At 36.3% G+C, this 20,573-nt stretch overlaps 1 protein-coding gene across 1 annotated transcript; it reads right to left on the minus strand.

The window, feature by feature from the left end:
- Nucleotides 1-5,291: 5,291 nt before the first annotated feature.
- On the minus strand, nt 5,292-5,882 carry LOC141588425 (putative wall-associated receptor kinase-like 16). Its single transcript, XM_074409868.1, has one exon. The coding sequence runs from the start codon at nt 5,880-5,882 to the stop codon at nt 5,292-5,294; it is 591 nt and encodes a 196-aa protein (XP_074265969.1).
- Between the last annotated feature and the right edge of the window lie 14,691 nt (nt 5,883-20,573).

Here is a 20,573-nt window from a genome sequence, read left to right on the forward strand (position 1 = left end):
ATTGATTTACAAATATGGTTTACTTATTTGCCAATTGCCATTACCTTAAAACAATCGGTCTAACCCAAACCCTAACAAAATTGCACGGTAGATAAATATATATAGAGTATATATGTGAACATGCGAGTACATGAAATTATTGAAAGTGAGATATGGTATGTGCAATTGCTTTATAGTACTTTAATTGAAAGAACATATTAATCAATTCACTAGCTAACAATATGAGGAAAACTTTTTGCACTGAAGTAAAATAATACTCCCTCCTATTCTAAATAACCTTCCGTATTTTCTTTTCCGTCCATTCACAATACCTTTCCTATTTCTATTTTGGGAAGTGTTTGTGTGGTCCAAATTTAATTGTATGGTGGGGTAGTGTGTTTGTGTGGTCCAAATTTAATTGTATGGTGGGGTAGTGTGTTTGTGTGGTCTAAATTTAATTATATGGCGGAGTAGTGTGTTTCCTTAATCTTTGTGTCAAAATGAAAGGGGAAGGTTATCTAGAATAGGAGGGGGTATATGGGGAAGAAAATGATGAATATGGCTTAATGATGATAAAGAGTGAAGGAAAAAAGGGTAAGGCTAAAGTTAAAGTTAACAAGGGTGAGGGAATGAGAGGGTGAGGGACGACGGTGAGTAGGGGTGTTCACCGGTCCAAAATCGGATCGGACCGAACCGGACCGGATGAACCCGCGGACCGGATAACCACATATCCCAAGACCGTGGACCGGACCGGTTAGAAGGGGACCCGGACTGGACCGGACCGGAACCCTTTAGGTCCGGTTTTTTCCGGGTTTGGACCGGACCGGTACTAATTTATAAGGCAAATTTATATTTATTTTTTAATGTGGACCGGACTGGACCGGACCGGAGACCGGTCACCATATTTTTTGGGACCCGGAGACCGGACCGGTATGTATCCGGTCTAGACCGGACCGGACCGGACGGTCCGGGTCGGTCCGGTTTGCCGGTCCGGACCACTTTTTGTTCACCCCTAACGGTGAGAGTGAAGATGAGGGCGTAGGGGATGAGTGAGTGGTAAATTTGTGTTTTTTGGTTATTTATAAGCTAGGTCGAATAGGGTTTGCAATGGGTAAAGATCTGAAAAATCTGGTCGATTGTTTAAGTGACATTCACTTTACTAGTCTATTTAATTTACGAGAATGCATATATATAGTTATGTCAAATGGGTCGGCTCCAGGATTGGGTTATACGGGTTGGGTTAAGATATGGGTCGGGTCGTATAGGGTTCGGGTCAAAAACAGGTCACAGGTCGGTTAGGGTCAAAAAATAGTTTATGGGTATGCTCATGCAAAAAAACGGTCTTTTTTATATTCGATCTTAAAAAAACGTGGGTCAAATACTATTTTTTGCATAAGATTCATCTTTTACAATTCTTAATGTTCTAATAAAACTGTTGATTTACCTTTAATTCAATGGGTCAACTCATTTGGGTCGGGTTTCAACCCTAAAATAACGGGGCCATTTCATGTAAAACTATAAAAACATAAACATTATCGAATGAGATTAAATATACGGTGTAAAACTAAGTGAAATTAAAAACTTGGATTAAATAAATATAGGGATATTCTAAATGGTATCCCTCAATTTTTTACTTTCTACATGGTACCCCTACACTTTTTAAAACATACATGGTACCCCTAATTGTTGTCATTATCACTCAGTGTACCCCTAAACTTTATTTTCCGTCAATTAAATTCAGTTTTAAGCGTTAAGTGATGACTTGGACGCGTAACCAAGCTTGTCATTTATTATCTCATGACATAAGGACTCTATTAGGCTCAATATCCATCTCGATCCTAATATTTATTGATATATATGTCGACTAAATGGGCTAAAAAACTTTTGACGGAAAATTTATTGATTCCCTACCAAATTATCACGTCCAAAGATGGATATTGAGCCTAATAGAGTCCTTATGTCATGTGATGATAAATGACAAGCTTGGTTATGTGGACGCGGGCCCACATGGGCGCTTGGGAAAACAAACGTTTGCATTTGTGGAGTCGCCACCAATTTATTGTGGAAAATTGGAAACCGTTCGAATATCTCGTGCCATGTCAAGACACAAAGTAGTGACATGAACACCAAGAACTCGTTACCCTTAGCATTCTATGTCTAGAATGACTCACGTGGATGCCAATGAACACGGATGTTCACAGAGATCTGGAGTAAGGGGTGAGGGTACGTATTAGGAAGCTCTTTTGATCGAACACCTAATCTCGCCCGCCTCGATAACGGCCTCTATTAATGATTAGGGAAATTATCTATACTCGATATATTGTCGATTATATGCATGCAATGCAACATTCAACGTTTTAATCCTAACATGTGAAGAATTAGACTAAGTCGGTTAACACGTAATTTAATCATACAATTAATGTCAAAGTAGGTTTTAGGTTGATTGCATGTGAAAGAAACATACAAGCAATACGATAAAAGAAATACAATAACAAATACAATAAAGAAAATTACAACAATTACATCGGTTTTAATGATTTATCTCGAAAATACTTTTAAAACGGATAATTTAAGAAAAAATAAATAAATAAATTAACGAACAGAAATTAAGGTCATAATACGACTAATAGTTAATTAAATACGTAATTAGCAAACTAAGTCAAGGCAACACGGGAGTTCAGAGACAGAAATCAACCAGGAACAGGCGCAGCAGAGCTGCGTCCCTTAGAAGAGGCGCAGCACTTGCTGCGTCCGTTCCTTGGCTCAGTTCTGGCCGTGAAGCCGGAATTGCAAGTCGTTAATGTTAATTGGGTGATTTAGTGATTGATTATGAATTATTGACTCGGATGAAAGTGATTAGCAGGTTATTTACATGCGATTAATGGTCATAAAAACAGTAAAGCATGGATAAAAACTAATTAGAATGAATTATTACAAGATTAATGAATTATTAATTACAAATTAACAAACTAATTGGGTTAAACGAATTAATGATGAATTAACAATGGTGGATATGATAAACAACAGATGTAAATATATCAAAGATGAACTCCAGAGACTCAATATGGGTAAATCGAATCTCTAAAACCCGAATCTGATTTAATGACGAAAATACGCAAATATTGGATTATAAGGGATTTAAGTCGGGATTTTGAAGGATGAATTAATTATGAAGAATTATTAATGATATGTCAGATTATTATACTTAAATCATTGTGTCAAAGAATCAAAGAACAAACGAAATAAAAGAGACGAATTGACAAAAGACGAAGGAAGAAGAAAGGAAGCAGGAACTGCGGCAGCCTCACGAAGAGGCGCAGCAGGTGTTGCGTCCGTTCGAAGAAGCGCAGCAGTTGCTACGTCCTTTCTTGACGGTCATCTTCTAGTAATTCGTAAAAAAAGGATTTAAAGCATGGTTTTATAAATCGGTTTTAGAAATACTTTCGGCATAAACCTTACATTATGATTACAATAAACAAAGTACAATAATTAAAAGAAGGATTTACACCCCAGACTTATATGTTTGACGAAACGAGATGAACTAAGCATACGTTTAGTGATGCTCGACTCGAATGTAGACGAAAGTGCCCTCGTAAGAGGAAAATAAACAAAGTTGATTAAAGTTGATTATGGTGGAGTTGGTCAAATTGGTCGGTCATGCAAAACAGAGGCTGGTACTCAGAAAGATCCGAGCTTACGTGGCCGAAAGTTCAAGCACGTAGACGCCAAAAAGTAAGAACGTGGTCTAGAATGCAAATGGAGAAGAGAAGGGCGGACACTCGCGTGAGAAATATGTGAGACCGAAGGTCTCTATTTATACTAATCACACGGAGGAAATTAGGGTTATCGGAGAAACCTTTACCTTTCTTCTTACCCTCTGAACCACGCCCGCCTTTCCCAGTCAAAGGTGCTTGGACTTGAGAAGATTTGCCGGCATTATCATTGTCAACAGTACCACGAGTAAACAAGGCCGTAGCAGAACCAGTTGCTTATTGTTTTGCGAGGTCGGCTTCTTCGAGAGTCAACATGGAGCGAGCACGAAAGAAGGTGGGAAAGGGGTTGGCTTGACGAATAATCGTCCCAACACTGTGATACGCTGGAGATAAACCCGAAACCAATTGGAGCACTAATCGGCTATTGCTAACAGGAGAGCCGACATTCTTCAATTGGTCTGCCAAGGACTTAAGTCGTTGGCAATAGGCCGAGACGGAGGAGAAATCGGCCATCTCAATATAAGAGAATTCTTGTTCCAAGGTCACAGCCCGGGAAGTTTTATTATCATTGAAAATATCGGCGAGGCGATTCCAAGCATCCATGGCAGTCGAATCAGCCTCGACGATAGTTTCCAGGAGTTCGGTTGTGACGGTGGAATAGATCCAATGAAGGACCGTCGCGTCTAGGGTTTCCCACATCTCTTGTTCATCATCCGTCGAAGGTTTCGGGACAGCAACTTTCGGCCGGATGATGTGGTGGAGAACACGGTTGGACTTGGCGTGATTGGTGAACAAGGCGACCCAAAGAGGTTATTGATCATTGTTCGTGCCGAGTTTGACAGGGATATGATTTGCGACATTGTTAACCGCAAGAGCCGGGTGAAAAGTCGACTTTGCATCGGGAGCCATTGGTGACGTGAGGTCTGATGGTGGACGTGAGGTCAGAGGAGAAGAAGGAGAAAATTGAGTGGAAGTGAGTGATTGATCGACATATATATTGACTGATTCTATCAATTTCCATTGGAATGGAGATGTTTAAAGAAAGAGGCTTCCATTAGGCATATACTCGTACACCATTATAGGTATGGAAGTCTCAAGACAGTATTTTAAGCTGCTTTGATCCTGTGTTTTGCCCTCTGCTAAGACTCTAAGAGCAGTATGCTTTTCAAGGAAAATGCATCCATTTTCAATGAAGTATTCATCCCTGGAGTCCAATTTTGGCTCTATGCTAAACTTCTTACTTTGTGTTTGACCCATCATTAAGATATCCAAGTTGGTATGGATTTTGCCAAAGTAATATGTATTCAAAGTGATAATGCTTTAGTATGTGGATATGAATGAGTCAATAATGTAATGCTTTGAGAAAGGTTGTACATGTTTGACTACTTGGCACAGTCCAAAGTTAAGGCATGAACAACTGCGAAAATCAATACCCTTTGATAAATAAAAGACGATTTTATAACACGGGTATGAGAAAATTGTCAGCGTTCTGTAGTAGGATCTAATAATCATCATGTTTCAGAAAAACTGAAGGAAAAGTTGATTAACCAAACGAAATTAGATAGATGCAGTCAAAGAAACGGTAATAAGAGTATTATACTAGGCTTTACTTTCAGTTCTGTGGTTCCCCTGATCTTGGATCAACCACAGCTCTTCAACAACGCCCATCATGCTCGGTCGTTCCACCCCTTTTTTCGCCACACATTTCAAGGCAAGTCGCATAAACCTTTGGATCTCATCAATATTAACTTCCTCAATGAGAATCGTGTCTATCATGGCCTTAAAACCATGTTTGCTCACATTCAGAACAAACTCATCGACCAAATCATTCCCACACTGAGCCATTTCAACGGGATCCCTCGAAGTTATTAACTCCAACGTCAAAACTCCAAAGCTATAGACATCACATTTCTCTGTAACCTCTTGAGTTTCAATGTATTCCGGGTCAATGTATCCCAGAGTCCCATGAACTGCCCATCTTTGTTCCTTCTTCCCGGGAGTAATCACCACCGAGTGGCCAATGTTAGCTAGCTTAGCATGGTACGACGAGTCGAGTAATATCCCAAATGACATAACATCCCTATGAACCACTGGCTTTGACAAGGCGTTATGCATACAAGAGAGTGCATAGGCAACATCAATTGCTACCCTCAAACGACCTCTCCAATTCAATAGATTTTGATGTGCCATGTCCCCATGTAAATATCGGTGAAGGTTTTTATTTGGATAAAATTCACACCATCATTGGCACACAAGTCTCGAGACAACAACCATAGATCTTAACCATATTGTTATGGCATATCACCATTCCAATGGATACATCAGTCAAGAACAAATTAACAAATTCAGGATTTGGGTCGGGTTTTGAAGAGGTTTTGATTGCTACCACCTTGTCATCAAGTATGCCCTTGTAGAAAGTTCCACCGCGAAAACTACCAACAATTAGACCAGGATCATAGTTGTTTGTAGCCTTGTCGATTTCGCTCTTGGACAAAATTTTCCGCTGTTCTACTCCTATGTCTTTGCCTTGGCTCAAAGCAATTTGTTTTTCCAACAAGATACCGCCATTTTCGATAAAGTACTCCTTGGATTTGAACTTGTGCACTACCTTGCTATTCTTATTATTTGATTTAGTTTGATCCATAAGAAAAAGGAACTTTCCTGACATACCCAAATTCATGTTAATACCTTAGGAAACAGAAAGATTGCTTATACTTACTGCAAAAAAATAGAGAAGATTGACAAGAGTTTTTCGATGAAAATTTGACATTTGATACAATGTATATGAAGACAAATGAGTTTGAAGCTCTTATTGCCATTGTAATATGTTCATTTTTCTAAAATTGCCATTGAGAAAAAATAATTTCTATAATTGCCACTATATAATGCATTTGACTCAATTGATTGCCACTAAACAACCTCTTACCTAGCTAACCGGTAAACAAAGTCTAACCTTGGAGAACTGTGACCATAAAATAATGCTCCTTAAAAACTACATACTCCAACTACAACAAAACTTCTGTATTTCCTTCGATTAATTGATTCTACCGGCTACTATTATCTTTGCATTTCTTTATGCAATTGATTTGAGAATAATTCGTTGTTGAAGATTTGTATTCTTATGAAGGTGATGAGGAATTAGTACAAGGGAAGCAAAATTTAACTAATAGATAGAGGGAGATGAAGATTGTTGGTGATACTTTAAGAAGTGAGAAATTGATGAGTCATGTGACTAGGAGTAATACACACAATTCTATTGATGACGGTTAGACGGCGTGGGAATAAACCAACAAAATGACAAGTCTGATTATGATTATGGAGTTTTCAACGGCCTAAACGATATAGTATAAAATAATGATCGACTCTAAATGATGCTCCCTCCATCTCATTAAATATGTAATAGAATGATGCATAGACTCGGACTACTGGTATAAACAAAGGTTTTAATTCTAGCCAAAATTTGAAGGTATTACAGACAACCCGTGTTCGAGCCTCATAAGAAGCATTTTTTATTTTTCTTCACATCATTTTTTTTTACCATATCATGGGGCTGATGGGCTTCGTTGAGAGGCATTTGTATTTAGTCATTTACTTGCAATTGAGTTTTTTTGTTAATTCATTCAATAATTACGCAAAAACAAATCTTTTTCTCAAATTGAAAAAAAAAATTATTACAAAAAGTTTGTGTTCATCCGTGTTTATTTAATCGAGGAAATGTTAAAAAAAAAATCCGCTACCCCGTATATAAAATTTTGGCTTCGCCCCTGGACTCGGTATTCAGACGACTGTTGTATTGGATTCGATCTCATTGTCCAGTGCGGTCAGGCCACTGCTAGCGGCGCTAGCTTTCACCTCTAAAATCCCAGGACCGTTGTCATAAAGAGATTAAAAATTGCATGCATTCTACTTGTTTGGGTTTATTGATCGATGAAGGAATGAATGCAATGCATAATCGCACTTGTGTGACCTGTTATTATAGCATTGACGTCAATTATAACAGATTAGAGCCTATGTCATTCCCTTTTTTTACATGTACTTCTCCTATACTGTGGATTTCTTACCGCAAATTCATGTAAAGCCTTTAAGTTTCTCTTGAAAGGGAACCTTTCTTGCCTAGTAGACTGAACGAATCTCCCATCCTTTTTGGCAAATCGGTTTATTATTGATACTATATTAATAGTGTTGATCTCAAATAACTAAAAATCTAAATGGCAAGGTGAGAGCAACCGGCAATTGTAGGTCAAGTAAGTAAGGATTGGCAATTAAAATAGTAATGTATATTCTAGGGTGGCACTAGTAGAAAAAAAAGTTTTATAATGGCAATATTAAAAAATAAGAAGTTCTATAATGGCATTGAATGTATTTTCCTCGAAGACAAATAGACAATAAGCAATTGCCTTCCCTTCTTTATTTGTTTTGTTTGGCTATGCAATAAAAAGAACAGTCAATGATAGAGTCACATTGATTTAACTACCCAACTAAGATGGTCCAGCTGCTTTTGACGTGACTCGAACTCGGACTTTGACTTTGAATAAAAAAATATTCATGAACCTGATAGAAAATGTTTATGTTTAATACGAAGTATTTAATTGTGTAAACTGAATTCACAGCATTGATTGTTTGAGCAAGAATTTAGAAGATGAATAGACATGGTAACGAGAAAAAGGATTACGCATCTGAGGTAGTACCCCAAACCTTGTAGTTTTTGAACATATACACATTTTTTCTGAGCATATTACCATTTATAAATATAGTTTTTGAGCAATATTATATTTTTTTAGTGTAATGTTATAGTAAATGTGCTCAAAAACTTTATACTAAAGCAGAACTCAAAAACTTTAAAATAAAACTCGGAAAATAAACAATAAGAGGTACTACCTCAGATGTATAGTCTATGAACTGCATGGTAACTGGAACCGGGACTCACATTCGTATTTTTGTCATGGGTTATGATAAATACAACCCAATGGGTTGTATTTAAGAAACTAAAAAAGGAAATAAACATTTAATATTTGCATTAATTGCATGGACTTATGTGTAATTTGTTCTTTAATTTCTAAATTAATACCAAATTTGAAAGGGTATTAAATGCTTAAATACAACCCATTGGGTTGTATATAGCATTTCCTTTTTGTTATACCAAGTTTATTTGAGCGAGTTAAGCAAGAAAATGTTGACAACCTACCTAAAAGAGAGGAATCAGTAAATATGAAACATTGAATTGGAAATTGATAGCGAGCAAACAGTATCAGGTTTCGTTCTGGCCAGAGGTTTATATACGGGCGTATCACACAAATGCGGTTAAAAATGAAGTTTGCAACATCTGCCTATTTTACGTCGGAAGAAAACATATCGCTTAGTATTCGTGCAAAGGTGATATAAGCTCAATGACTCGAAATTTTTTTGCAAGTACAAAAGGTGCATAAAATTACTGCAAATCTTAAGTGATTGAAACGTGCGACTAACAAAGTGCATAATCCGGAATTACAACCCTGTAAGCCTACTTAAGTACCTATAACATGAAGTGGCTGTTGACATAACTAGGGAAGTTCTTCATCCAGAGCTGCTGATGTTGAGTAATTGATGGTGCAAAACATTAAGAAAACGAAGAGAGCTAGAAATTTGCATCGGCCAACTGAAGTTGAAGAACATTTGGTGTTTACACAAATTCTCATTTGAATGGAGAGAGTAGCAAGCAGACGAGCACAAGGAAAGATGACTGCCATAGAGCTCAGCGACAGACTTTGTACAGCATAAATTGCAAATGTTAACGAACTACAATGTTTTTAAGAAAACGAGCAGCATATAGAAGTCATAGGACTATAGGAGTAGTACTTAAACATTTCCTGCACAAGGTAATTGACAAAATATGGAAAGACGATTTCGACATAAAGGTTAAGAACACATTCATCACCAAAGCAAAAGAAACCCAAAGGTAGAATCCCCATCAAAAAGATCTGACAATACCTATCAGGGATTCACATGCAGGGACTAGGGAGTAGTCGAATATGGCTACTCATAAGCTGCAGTTCATGATTGGTAGCTGACAGTTTGGCATACTTGCCGCGGAATTCTATCACACATTTGGAAGAAATTAGTGAGCATAAACTCAGATCCATGCAAACCACCATTTCATCAAGCATATATTTTTGTTTGTCTTCAGATTGACGTGAATGGGGAAGAACATTAAAAGTAAGGGTCTTCAACGGTGGGGCATTAATTAGCAAGTATTCGGCCAGCTTCTTCAAATTCTTGCGATTTTTAACATTATACATTATTACTTGAATCTTGTTGACATGCCGAAGCAGACTAGGAGACGGGGATTCAAACGGGAATGCATCCAGGCCATCAGCTCCAGGACTCAGCTGCAACTTGAGTTCCGTCAGGTTGCGAAAAACAAAGGAATTACCTTGATCATCTTTGAAAAACTCAAACATAGAAATTGTGAGAGCAAGAATGTGAAGCACTCTAACAGTCGAAATCACTGGAATAAGCGGCAACACCAGGGATTGACTAGCAGTAATAATAGAGGCCTCACGAAGCGCAACAGGCTTATTGAGAAACGAACAATTCAAATTAAAAGCATACAGGCCGAAGAAATCCAAATTAGGCGCATCAATCACAACAGTAACATTCTCAGACGCCGCAAACAAAAACAATTGCAACGCTTTTAGCTGGCAGACGATATATCAATAACGACGACATCATTCTTGTCCACCTTGCTACGCCAATTTCTTGCAGCGCTCAAGGACAAATCCTCGAGTAAAGGACAAGACCTAACTAGTTTGGAAATAAAACCACATTCGGAAGCACTTAAACTCAACCTCAATTTTTTCAAATTAGGAAGTTGAGTATGATGAGGCAAGTCATAATGAAAGCGACAAGGAGGGAAACTGAGGCAAACCAGGGAATGAGTTTGAAAAATGCAATGCGGCATGGTGAAAGGCGAAGCGGCACTACTAGAGTCGGTGCGGGACTCAATATAGATGTTAATATTTTGGATATTTCGAGCGGAAAGGTGGCAGAACCAGGATTCCAAGTGCTGATGGGTATGGAACGGGGCGTGAAGGGAGAAAGTATGGAGACACGGAGAGGTGAGACGGGTGAGGAGATGGTCAACAATGGGGTAGAATTGGGGAGAGTTTTGCGGAAATTTACGGAAGTCGAGGTGGAGAAAGGTGAGGTTGGTCCATAAAGATCGCCAGCGATTTGACAAAACGGAGGTTGATACGGCAGTTTTAGTGGGGAGGAGACTGATTATTTCGATGATTATGGCGTCTGGCAGGGCGGATAGTCTATCCAAGGATGGTGGGGACGCCGGCGGTGACGGTGGCTACTCAACTTCTGCTTTCTCATCTTTGCTGGTCTTTTGTTTCTTGTATTTTCGACCCATTTTTAATGGATTCCGCTACACTCTTGTAACTTGTAACACCGTTTTTAAATGGTGGGAGCATTTGCAAATGCCACAGGTTCTTGGTTGTCTAGTTGGAATTTTTTTTTTGGAATAAAAATTAGTCTTAAATTTGCGTAAAGTTATGCGGGTATATCAATTTAAATGTTAGTTTTTTTTTTAAAGTGTAAATAATATGATTATTTATTGTCTCGTGATTGATTTAAGATTTTAAATTTGGGCTAATAGTTTATCATTATATATATAAAAGAATCTTGTAATTTTGCTGATGTGGCGCAACCAGAATTCAGAAAAGCCCTCTAGAAGCCCTCTCCTTCACTCTCACAATCAGAGTCTTTCTCAGCCAATCAAAACAACCCCATTGCCATGTCAACCGTGTTAAATTATTATCTTTTGAACCCAAATAGTCTATAATTTTTTTATCTCTATGCTCCCAAGTCGACAGACTACTCAAAGTACAATTTTCCAGAAGCATGCTTGAGAATTAAAAAAAAACTCTCAAACTTCCACCCATCATCTCACCATCATTATCTCGACTTAATCAATTCTCTCCCAAAAAAAAAAAAACAAACTTTCAATTCATCTTTCAGATCCCCAATTCTCTCCCTTTGTTACCCTCATCCCTGATTCTCTCCATCGGATTTTGTTTCCCTTTGTTACCCTCTTCCCTCTACACACAGATACAAAGATCGCGATGTAGGAAACCCTAAATTGAAACGTAAATATGTAACAAAAATTCACAAAGGAGAAGGAATAACCTAAATCGGATTTGGAGGAGAAATTGACGGCGAAATCGACGATGTATTTTCCGAAATCGTCTAAAATACGGCCGATTTTCAGGGAGTAATGTGTGTGATATAATAAAAATCCTCAAAAAAATCCTCAAAAAATCCTCGATCTCCGTCCCGCTGCTTTTAGGATCCTTTCCTCCACCTTTGCAATACCACAATCCTCTCTCTCTTTAATCCTTCCACCAACAAGTTATACGAAAAGAAGAACATCGGTCCCGGCAGCGGGTTTTAGATCTGTTCTTATATATTTCAGTTTTAGAAGTGTAAAATCATTACTTCCGCAGTTCCACTGGAGATTTTAAATTGAAAACTTTGAATGTTGAGTTAGAAAACATGGGGTTTAATACTGTTTACTGTGATTCAACTACCCATGAATATAATTTCAAAACTCAAAATTTTATGTGTTGATGTGAAGGAAAAGAGGGGTAAGAGTTTGATAGTGCAAGCGGAAATGGTGAATAAAGGCTAATGGTGATTGACATTTGTGCAACCGGTCAATGCAAATACATTTCCATCACTGAGCCACAATTTTATTTTGAATATTCAAGGTTTGAGATTGAAAACTTTGAGTTTTAATTAATGTATATGAGTTTTAATTTCAAAGGTTTCATTTATACTCAAAATTGGGTCTAACAACTCAGAATTTTAATTTCAAAACAAACAACTTTGAATTTTTCAGTTCTTGCAACTTTCAATTTTGCAATTATAATAAAGAGTTGTGCTTTTAAGTAGGATTTTAGTTTAATAACAAGTACTTTTAGTATGACAATTTCAGCTTTTAAGATCCAAGTTTTTGCTTTTGTTTTATGGAGTATATGAATATTATGTTAAGACTGATAGTTTTAATTTGACAACTTATTGAATTAAGTTACGATGAAAATTTGTGTTTTGGGTGGAGCGGCGCTTAGCGATGTAAGATCGGCATTTATAGAATTATAGGTGAGCTAGATGGCAGAGTCATGGTAGAGTCATGATCGTCGATGAATGATCAAGGCATCAGTGTAGTGTCAAGTGTGAGGGTACGTCGTTGTTGAAGATGCCAGATTGCCAGTTACCCAGTAGTTTTTTTTAATTATTTGATTTTTTGGGCTTTTAGTTAACGGGCTGGTCTCATGGTATGAGACCGTCTTATATAACAATTTGTGTTTGATTTTTTTTCCACAAGGTGTAACATATTTACTCGCACTATTGAATTTCAGGCAATGACGGATTTGTGATTTAGGAATTCCAGTGTGAGGTAATTCCATGATGCCCTTCTCTAACTCTCATTATGATTTTGGTTATTCTGTGAGGAAATAATGCTTTGTGTTTCATATCATGTACCAAAGTTGTGTGGTGGACTGTGGTACATTATAGGAATAGATTTTCAAAAGAATGTTACTGAAACAATGCACCATTCTCCTACTTTCTTCTCTCTTTAAAGCAATATAGAACAGTATCTTGAATACCCGTCTTTACTTTTACGAAGATGATTAGTTTTATGTCTCACAATTTGATCTAAGATTTATCTAAAGGATGTTTTTTGGGTTTCTGTTTGTTCCTCATAATGTTGGTGTTTTACTAAAAGGGTAAATGAAATTAGATAAATTTTTCACATCAAGCTGGTCTCTTTTTGAGGATTATTGAAATTGTGAACTCGGTTAGTTATAAAAAATTAGGGATTTTTTAAATGAATTGCAATGGTGAAAGTGTTAAAAATACGCCTCTTTTAGTAGCCATAAGCCTGAAAGAGAGGAATTTGAAGAAAGTGGGTTGTGTAAAGAGGACAGTGTTGTTGACTCACATAGACTGTTGCCACCTAGAAATATGCTTGCTAAAGTTGTTGGGTTTCAAGTAACTTATTTATACATTTCTCTGTGTATTACGTATTGCTTTCCCTTGATAATTTTGTCTTTGAAATTCTGTTTTATTGCAGTTTTACTGTATTACATTTTGCATTTCCCAAGTATACAAAATTCTCTCTTCTGAACTACTACTCTTTGTGATTATTAGTTTTATTATGTTGCTCCATTGCCATTATGTGAATGTTATTTATGTATTTCAAACGTTTTAAGTGTTAAACCAATGGTGTGAATGTTATGCATCGATCTTCCTTTGGTTGTTAACAATCCTTCAAAGTATGAGTATACTTATAAGAGTTGTTCTTGATTGGTGGCAGCAGAAATGGATATAAGACAAATTTCAACTTGCTGATCACTAAAGAGAATACGACCAAGTTCACAAATGTTGTAATGAGTCATTTTTTTCAATTGTTTTCGGAAATATGGTTCTAAATTCACTTGAACAAATTTGAGACATATGAGCAGTTGGCTGTATTAAAGTTTTTTCCCGACGATTATTCAGTTTCTTAAAGATTTGGCTTGATTTCAGTCATTACTGCTATATTTTCAGTGCTGTATATTGGTTTCATTTTGTTTGGTAATTTCTCATTTTTATGCTACTATATGCCTATATGGGTTAGTCTTATAATTGTCTTCAGACATTTCATTTCTGTTTATGTATTTATTTCTTATTTAATTACTACTTTTGTGGCGCATATGATATTGAATTCGGATGAGAAGAAATACGGTGGTTACGGAGCCATCAACACTAATCAATATCCCCAAAGAAGTATTCGAAAGAGGTTTGTATTTTCTTAACTTCGGAAGTGTTCTGATTTAAGCTCTTTTTTCCAAACATCTTTGTGTCAAGCTCTCCAATTTTTCGTATGTGCTCATCCCTGTTTATGTAAGTGCATAATCTATGGTCTACATAACTCTGTACAGCTACCACCTAGCAAAGTTGCTCAGGTTTGTATTAATTTGTACTGTAACTAGCGTCGAGTGCCACTCCCTTGCCATAAAACTGAATTCTGTTGAGTAAACTTAAAATTACAGAATGATCTCATTTGAAGTGGTGCACAACCGTGCTAAAAAAAACAGCATTGTCTAGCATAGTAGCATTGTAAACTCTTTATGAGGTATTCAGTTACTACAACTAAGAAAATTAGTAATGTAGCATTAACATCTTAAATTCATCATAGTGCAGGCCTACAAATGTTGGCGGATACTTAGAATATGGCGGTTCCAAATGGGTCGTCTCTCACTTTGTGCCATAGTTGAGAGAGACTGGCAACTCTGCTTGAAGCAAGCCATCGTGTATATAATTGTCTTATGGATGGTGTACATAAATGGCTTCATGTTCATTTATACCTTGAAATTTGGAAAGATGAAATTTTTTTATTATTTGGAAAGAGTTTGTTAAATTATCCTATTACCTAAGCCATATACTACTTAAGTTTTCATTTTTTTTTATCAATCTATAAGACTCATTCTAATAGTCTCATTCTAAATGTTAGAGAGTAACACGAAGTAGGGTTTGGAGCTATCATATTTATTCGGATTACGTAGTAGCATTATCGCTCGCGGATCGAGTATGAGCATCATTCATATATAAATATATTAATGAAATAAAAAAAAAAAATTTAAGGTTGAGTCGAAAACGATGAAGTATATGATAAAATACAAAGAGTTGGTGCTAACGCGTTTGAAAGATGGAAAAGAAATACTTCGTAAAAGTAACAATAACACCAACTAGGTTTCCGAATTTAACAATAATAACATTTATTTTATAAATTTAGTAAGTGAATTTAATTTTCAAAAATTAAAACCAATCCCGTGAATTTTCACGGGTGTTACACTAGTATGCAATTAAAATAATAGAAAATGAGTTGTAAAATAATAATTAAAAAAAAAAAAACATTCTTCGTTAAAGATATACAAACACAATTAACATATTTAATTCAGTAATTGTATTGAATAATTATGCGAAATATCCCCCATATTAATCTTATCTTTGCTAACCCTAATTGAGCTTTAAGTACCCTCTATTATAGAAGCTATGAAATACATGACGACGTGGTTACGATAATGCTTACATTAAAGTATACCGGATATACTTAGACGTGTCAAACTTTGAGTCTACCCGTAGTGTAATACCCGCAATTTTATCTTAAAGGGTAATTTGTTAAAACTTCTATTTTATTGGGTAAATTATTTTAACCGCTAATTTAATACTAGTTATCTTTATTTTTATGGGAAATTTATTTTTAACGTGGTTGGCTTAAATCCAATGTCGTTTTTGTTTAGTTTTTTTTTTTTTTTTTTTTTTTTTTTTTTTTTTTAACGGGAACAGAGTTACCGTTGAACAATCTAACTAAGGGGTTGTTTAGTTACCATCAGTGGTTTTAAATTTCCATGAATTCCAAAAAAAAAAACATGAATAGGACAACTCATGTTAATGGAATTCATGTAGGAGTTCCTATTACCTAGGGGATTAGGACGTTAGGTGACAGGCTAATCGTATACCTACCAAAGATAATTAACTGATCTCTAACTAATATAGCTAGAGAAGTCAGGATCATATTCACAGGGAGACTAAAATGTGTTCTACTTACTACCTAAAGTCTGTCTAGGCAACAATTCAAGGGTTGTTTTGTTTGTTTTGATAAATACGAGTAGTGAAGGAAAGAGAAATGAATCTAAGAAATGAGTCTAAATATAAGGAGAAATAACTAAGATTGTCGCAAAGGTAGGTAGTGAAAATGTCCTCTCGGATCGCTATTCGCCCTAGAATGCTTCTAGCTGGCTCTCGCAACTTATTAGGACACTCTATTGTTTGTAGCAGGTTTAACTCTCACCAGGCTTTTGATCTTAGGTCGGAGTTTACCAGATTAATTAACTACTCTAGTTACATGCATTTAACCAATTAACCAAAATTAATTGCTACAATTAACAATTCAAACACAATAATTAGGCCAGATTCTAATAATCTAATTAAAATCGTCTTACAACCATGGCTCCCCTAAATCCTAGCAATAGAATTTAGCTACGCATAATCAAATTTACGAAATTAACAATAAAAACGATACTTAAATTAAGCATGATGAAAGTACGAGAATAACAATTAAAAATAGGACAAAGAATAAAAAGAAATAATTAAATGAAGAGTAAAGGTTAATTGAATTACCGAATGAAAGGAGAAGGGTTACAAAAATTCAGATCCAAGAGTCAGACAAAAATAACGTAGCAAGACTTTTGAGCAGTGTATTCAAGATAACCTAATAAATTTTTCTGAGTCCCTCTTAAATAATAGGAAGAGTAAATTATTACTCAAGAACTAATGGGCCGAGATTAACAACTTAAAACAACTCATTCATAATAGAAAGCATTCGACCGACTAAAGGGACAGTCGATCGACCAAATAGCAGATCATCAAAGGTGAATATAGTCGATCGACTATGTAGCCTGTTGATCGACCAAACAACATAGCAACAAGCCAACAACATCCTTCTTCACTTCAGCATGCCCCCTCTCGTTTTCACGTATCTCAAGGCGATGGTTCCAGAGCTCAACTCTACAGGCATCTAGAATGCAACTCCAGGGACGGATTTCGGCTCATTTTCACTCACGTGGGCGTGCTTATGCCGTGACGTGCTAAATGGGCCATGTGTTATAACGGATGTAAGAAAGACAGATAAATAGGTGAAAAAGGACAACAGGTTTATGTGGTTCACTAACAAATTGTTAGCTATGTCCACCGGCAGAGGGAAGAATATTATTGATTTTGAGGATTATGGATTTCGGAGTATACTCGCCAGAGTATTCAGATTTCAGACGACTCAAATATTCACTACTACAAATCCAGGCAACTACAACGCCCCTTTAACAACGATTATTCACGAAAATCACAATAGACGTTGTAGAATGTATGGCGCGAATTTTACTAAAATAAATTACAACGGGTATGGTTATAAAAACCGTTGTTATTAGTTTTAACAACGGGTCACACATGCATAACCGTTGTTAATAATTTGGCGCAAAATTGGCGCAAAGTTAGTGAAAAGTAATCACAACGGTTATTTTTGAAACCCGTTATTAAAACTTATTTAACAACGGGTGTTTTTTACAACCGTTGTTAAAACATATTTCACAACGGTTGTTGTTTAATAACCGTTGTCAATACCTTCCATACTATAAACCACACAAACACAAGTCTGCTGTAGCCACAAAACACAACCCTTAATACACAAACACAAACACAGCAGACAAACGAACACAAAACACACACTCTCTTTCTCTTTTTCTCTCTTTCTCTCTTTCTCTCTTTCTCATCGTCGCTTTATCTTCTCGCCAATCCTTTGTTGATTTCATCGTCTATTACGTTCTGTATTTATCAGGTAAATATCGCCGTCACTGTTAGTTTCATCGTCATTATTTTCTTTTTCTATTTATTTCTTTTGCATGTATGTGTTTTTATCGACCATTATGTTATTTGTTTAAGTATTGTTCGCATAATTAGTTAGTAAAACAATGAAGAAGCAAGATGAAGAAGTAAGATAAACATAATTAATATATATATATATTTATAAATATATAAATTAAAAAAAAAATTACATATGTAAAAATGCAATTCTTATATTTTCATAGAGGATCTTATTCTGCTCTATCGTATCCGTCCTCTCCTCCTTGGCTATTTGGAGGTTCCGTTCGTGATTGCTATATCGTCATATAGCCGCAATCGCTTTCTTTGCTCCGTCAAGCCATCTTCTTTGGCGTGCTTGATGCGGGATCGAGCATCCAAGATAGCTCTGAAACTTTCCTCAATATGGAGGAACCGGCGGATGAAGTTGTTGTTGTTCTCGATCATGGTAAGAGTCTTAAGGATGAAATCATTCATTTTGTTGGAGTTTTTTGAGTTTGTTTTGAAAGATTAAGTAGAGTTTGTTTTAGCAGTTAGGGTTTGGAGATGAATATATTGAGATAATGGAAATGTTAGTTGAGATAATGCAATGTATTTATACTAAGCAATGTGTGAGTTGAGTTGCTTTTTAATTAATATATATGTTAGGAAGTTGTGCCATAATCATCATCATATCTCTCAATAATCTTTGCTTCAAATCTTATTACTAACCCTTCTCATTCCATATTATCCGTTCATATGTACAGTGATGTCAGTAATAATGCATGCATCGGAATTCTAACGGGCCGTAATTATGCATGCATCTAGTAATATTTAATTTAATTTAATTTTTATTTTTTAAGAACAAACAACAACGGTTATTTTCAAACAACCCGTTGTCTTTAGTTATAACAACGGTTTTGTATATTAAAACCCGTTGTTATAACTTTCCCCCCAAAATTGAGTCACACTTTCCACAACGGGTTTTTATACATAAAACCGTGGTTAATAGTTTTAACAACGGTTTCCTTAAGAAAACCAACCGTTGTTAAAACCTTCTACAACGGACGCTTTAACAACGTCCGCTTTTTTATATAACAACGGTTTTTGACCGTTGTTATAGCCTGTATCTGTAGTAGTGATTTGACAGATTTTTGAATGAATAAAACAGACGACCTATGAGAGTTTATATAGTAATACTCAACAATTTCCTAAACAGACAGTCAGACAAGGAAACTAAATAATAGTTTCCTAAACAGCTAAGGAAACTAAATCAGATGCGGAATTGAGAACAGATTCAAGGCATATTCTAATAAATCTCCACCCGGAGTTGAATGCTCTCACAATCAAACAGATGTACAAGATGCACCATAACAGTGCCAGATGTACCAGACACACTAAACTAGTGCCAGATGTTCTCTCCCTTCTGCCTCTGATATTGCCCACCACGGAGCAATCAGATACTCCTAACATTTAGCAAGTCCAAACAGTGCTGGAACTTGATATGAGGAACAGAAACAGAACCTGATAGCGTAGAACCTTAGAAACAATACAAGGTATCACGGTTAACACCTTTAATTTCAGAATCACATCCGAACCCTTGTAGACTTTCAGAACTCCACCTTCACCATGAAAATTGAAACCCTTACTGTCCAACACACTTAAAGATATCAGATTCTTTGTCATCAGCGGAACATGTCTAACATCATTTAATGTGCAGAATTTACCATCTTGTGTCCTTAGTTTAATTGAGCAAATTGCAACCGTCTTACAAACCGAACCGTTAGCCATAGAAATATCGCCACCATCTATCTGCTTGTAGGTTGTAAACCACTCTCGGCAAGGACATATGTGATAGGTAGTTCCCAAATCCAGAATCCACACATCACTAGGATGCATGTATTTATCAGCAACTAGAGCATAATCATCTTCAGAATTGGTATCTGCTATTGCAGCTACTATATCTGGTGCTTTGTCCTGTTTATTTTTCTTGGGACAATCAAATTTATAATGCCCCTTTTCTTTACAGTAGTTACAAATATCAGTAGGTTTAGGACCCTTAAAATCAGATGTACCAGAGGTACAACATAATTAGAAGAACCAGAATAAGACGGCTTCTTATACTTTTTCTTCCCGGAATTTCCATGTCCATAACCCCTGTTAGCTACTAAACTTGCGGCCTGATTATTTGTAACTGTACCAGCCGCCTTATGGCGCAATTCTCTGGTATGAAGAGACGATCTAACATCTTTTAGAGACGCAGTATCTTTACCAACAATGAAAGATTGCACAAAATTCTCATACGACAAAGGAAATGATACTAACAGAATTAATGCGGCATCCTCATCCTCAACTTTAAAATCAATATTACGCAATTCATATAAAATTGTGTTTAACCGATCTAAGTGATCTCGAAGAGAAATACCTTCCTGCATTTTTAGACTGAATAGACGTTACTTC

This window comes from Silene latifolia, chromosome 6 (genome assembly GCF_048544455.1).
Source record: "Silene latifolia isolate original U9 population chromosome 6, ASM4854445v1, whole genome shotgun sequence".
Taxonomy (NCBI): Eukaryota; Viridiplantae; Streptophyta; class Magnoliopsida; order Caryophyllales; family Caryophyllaceae; genus Silene; species Silene latifolia.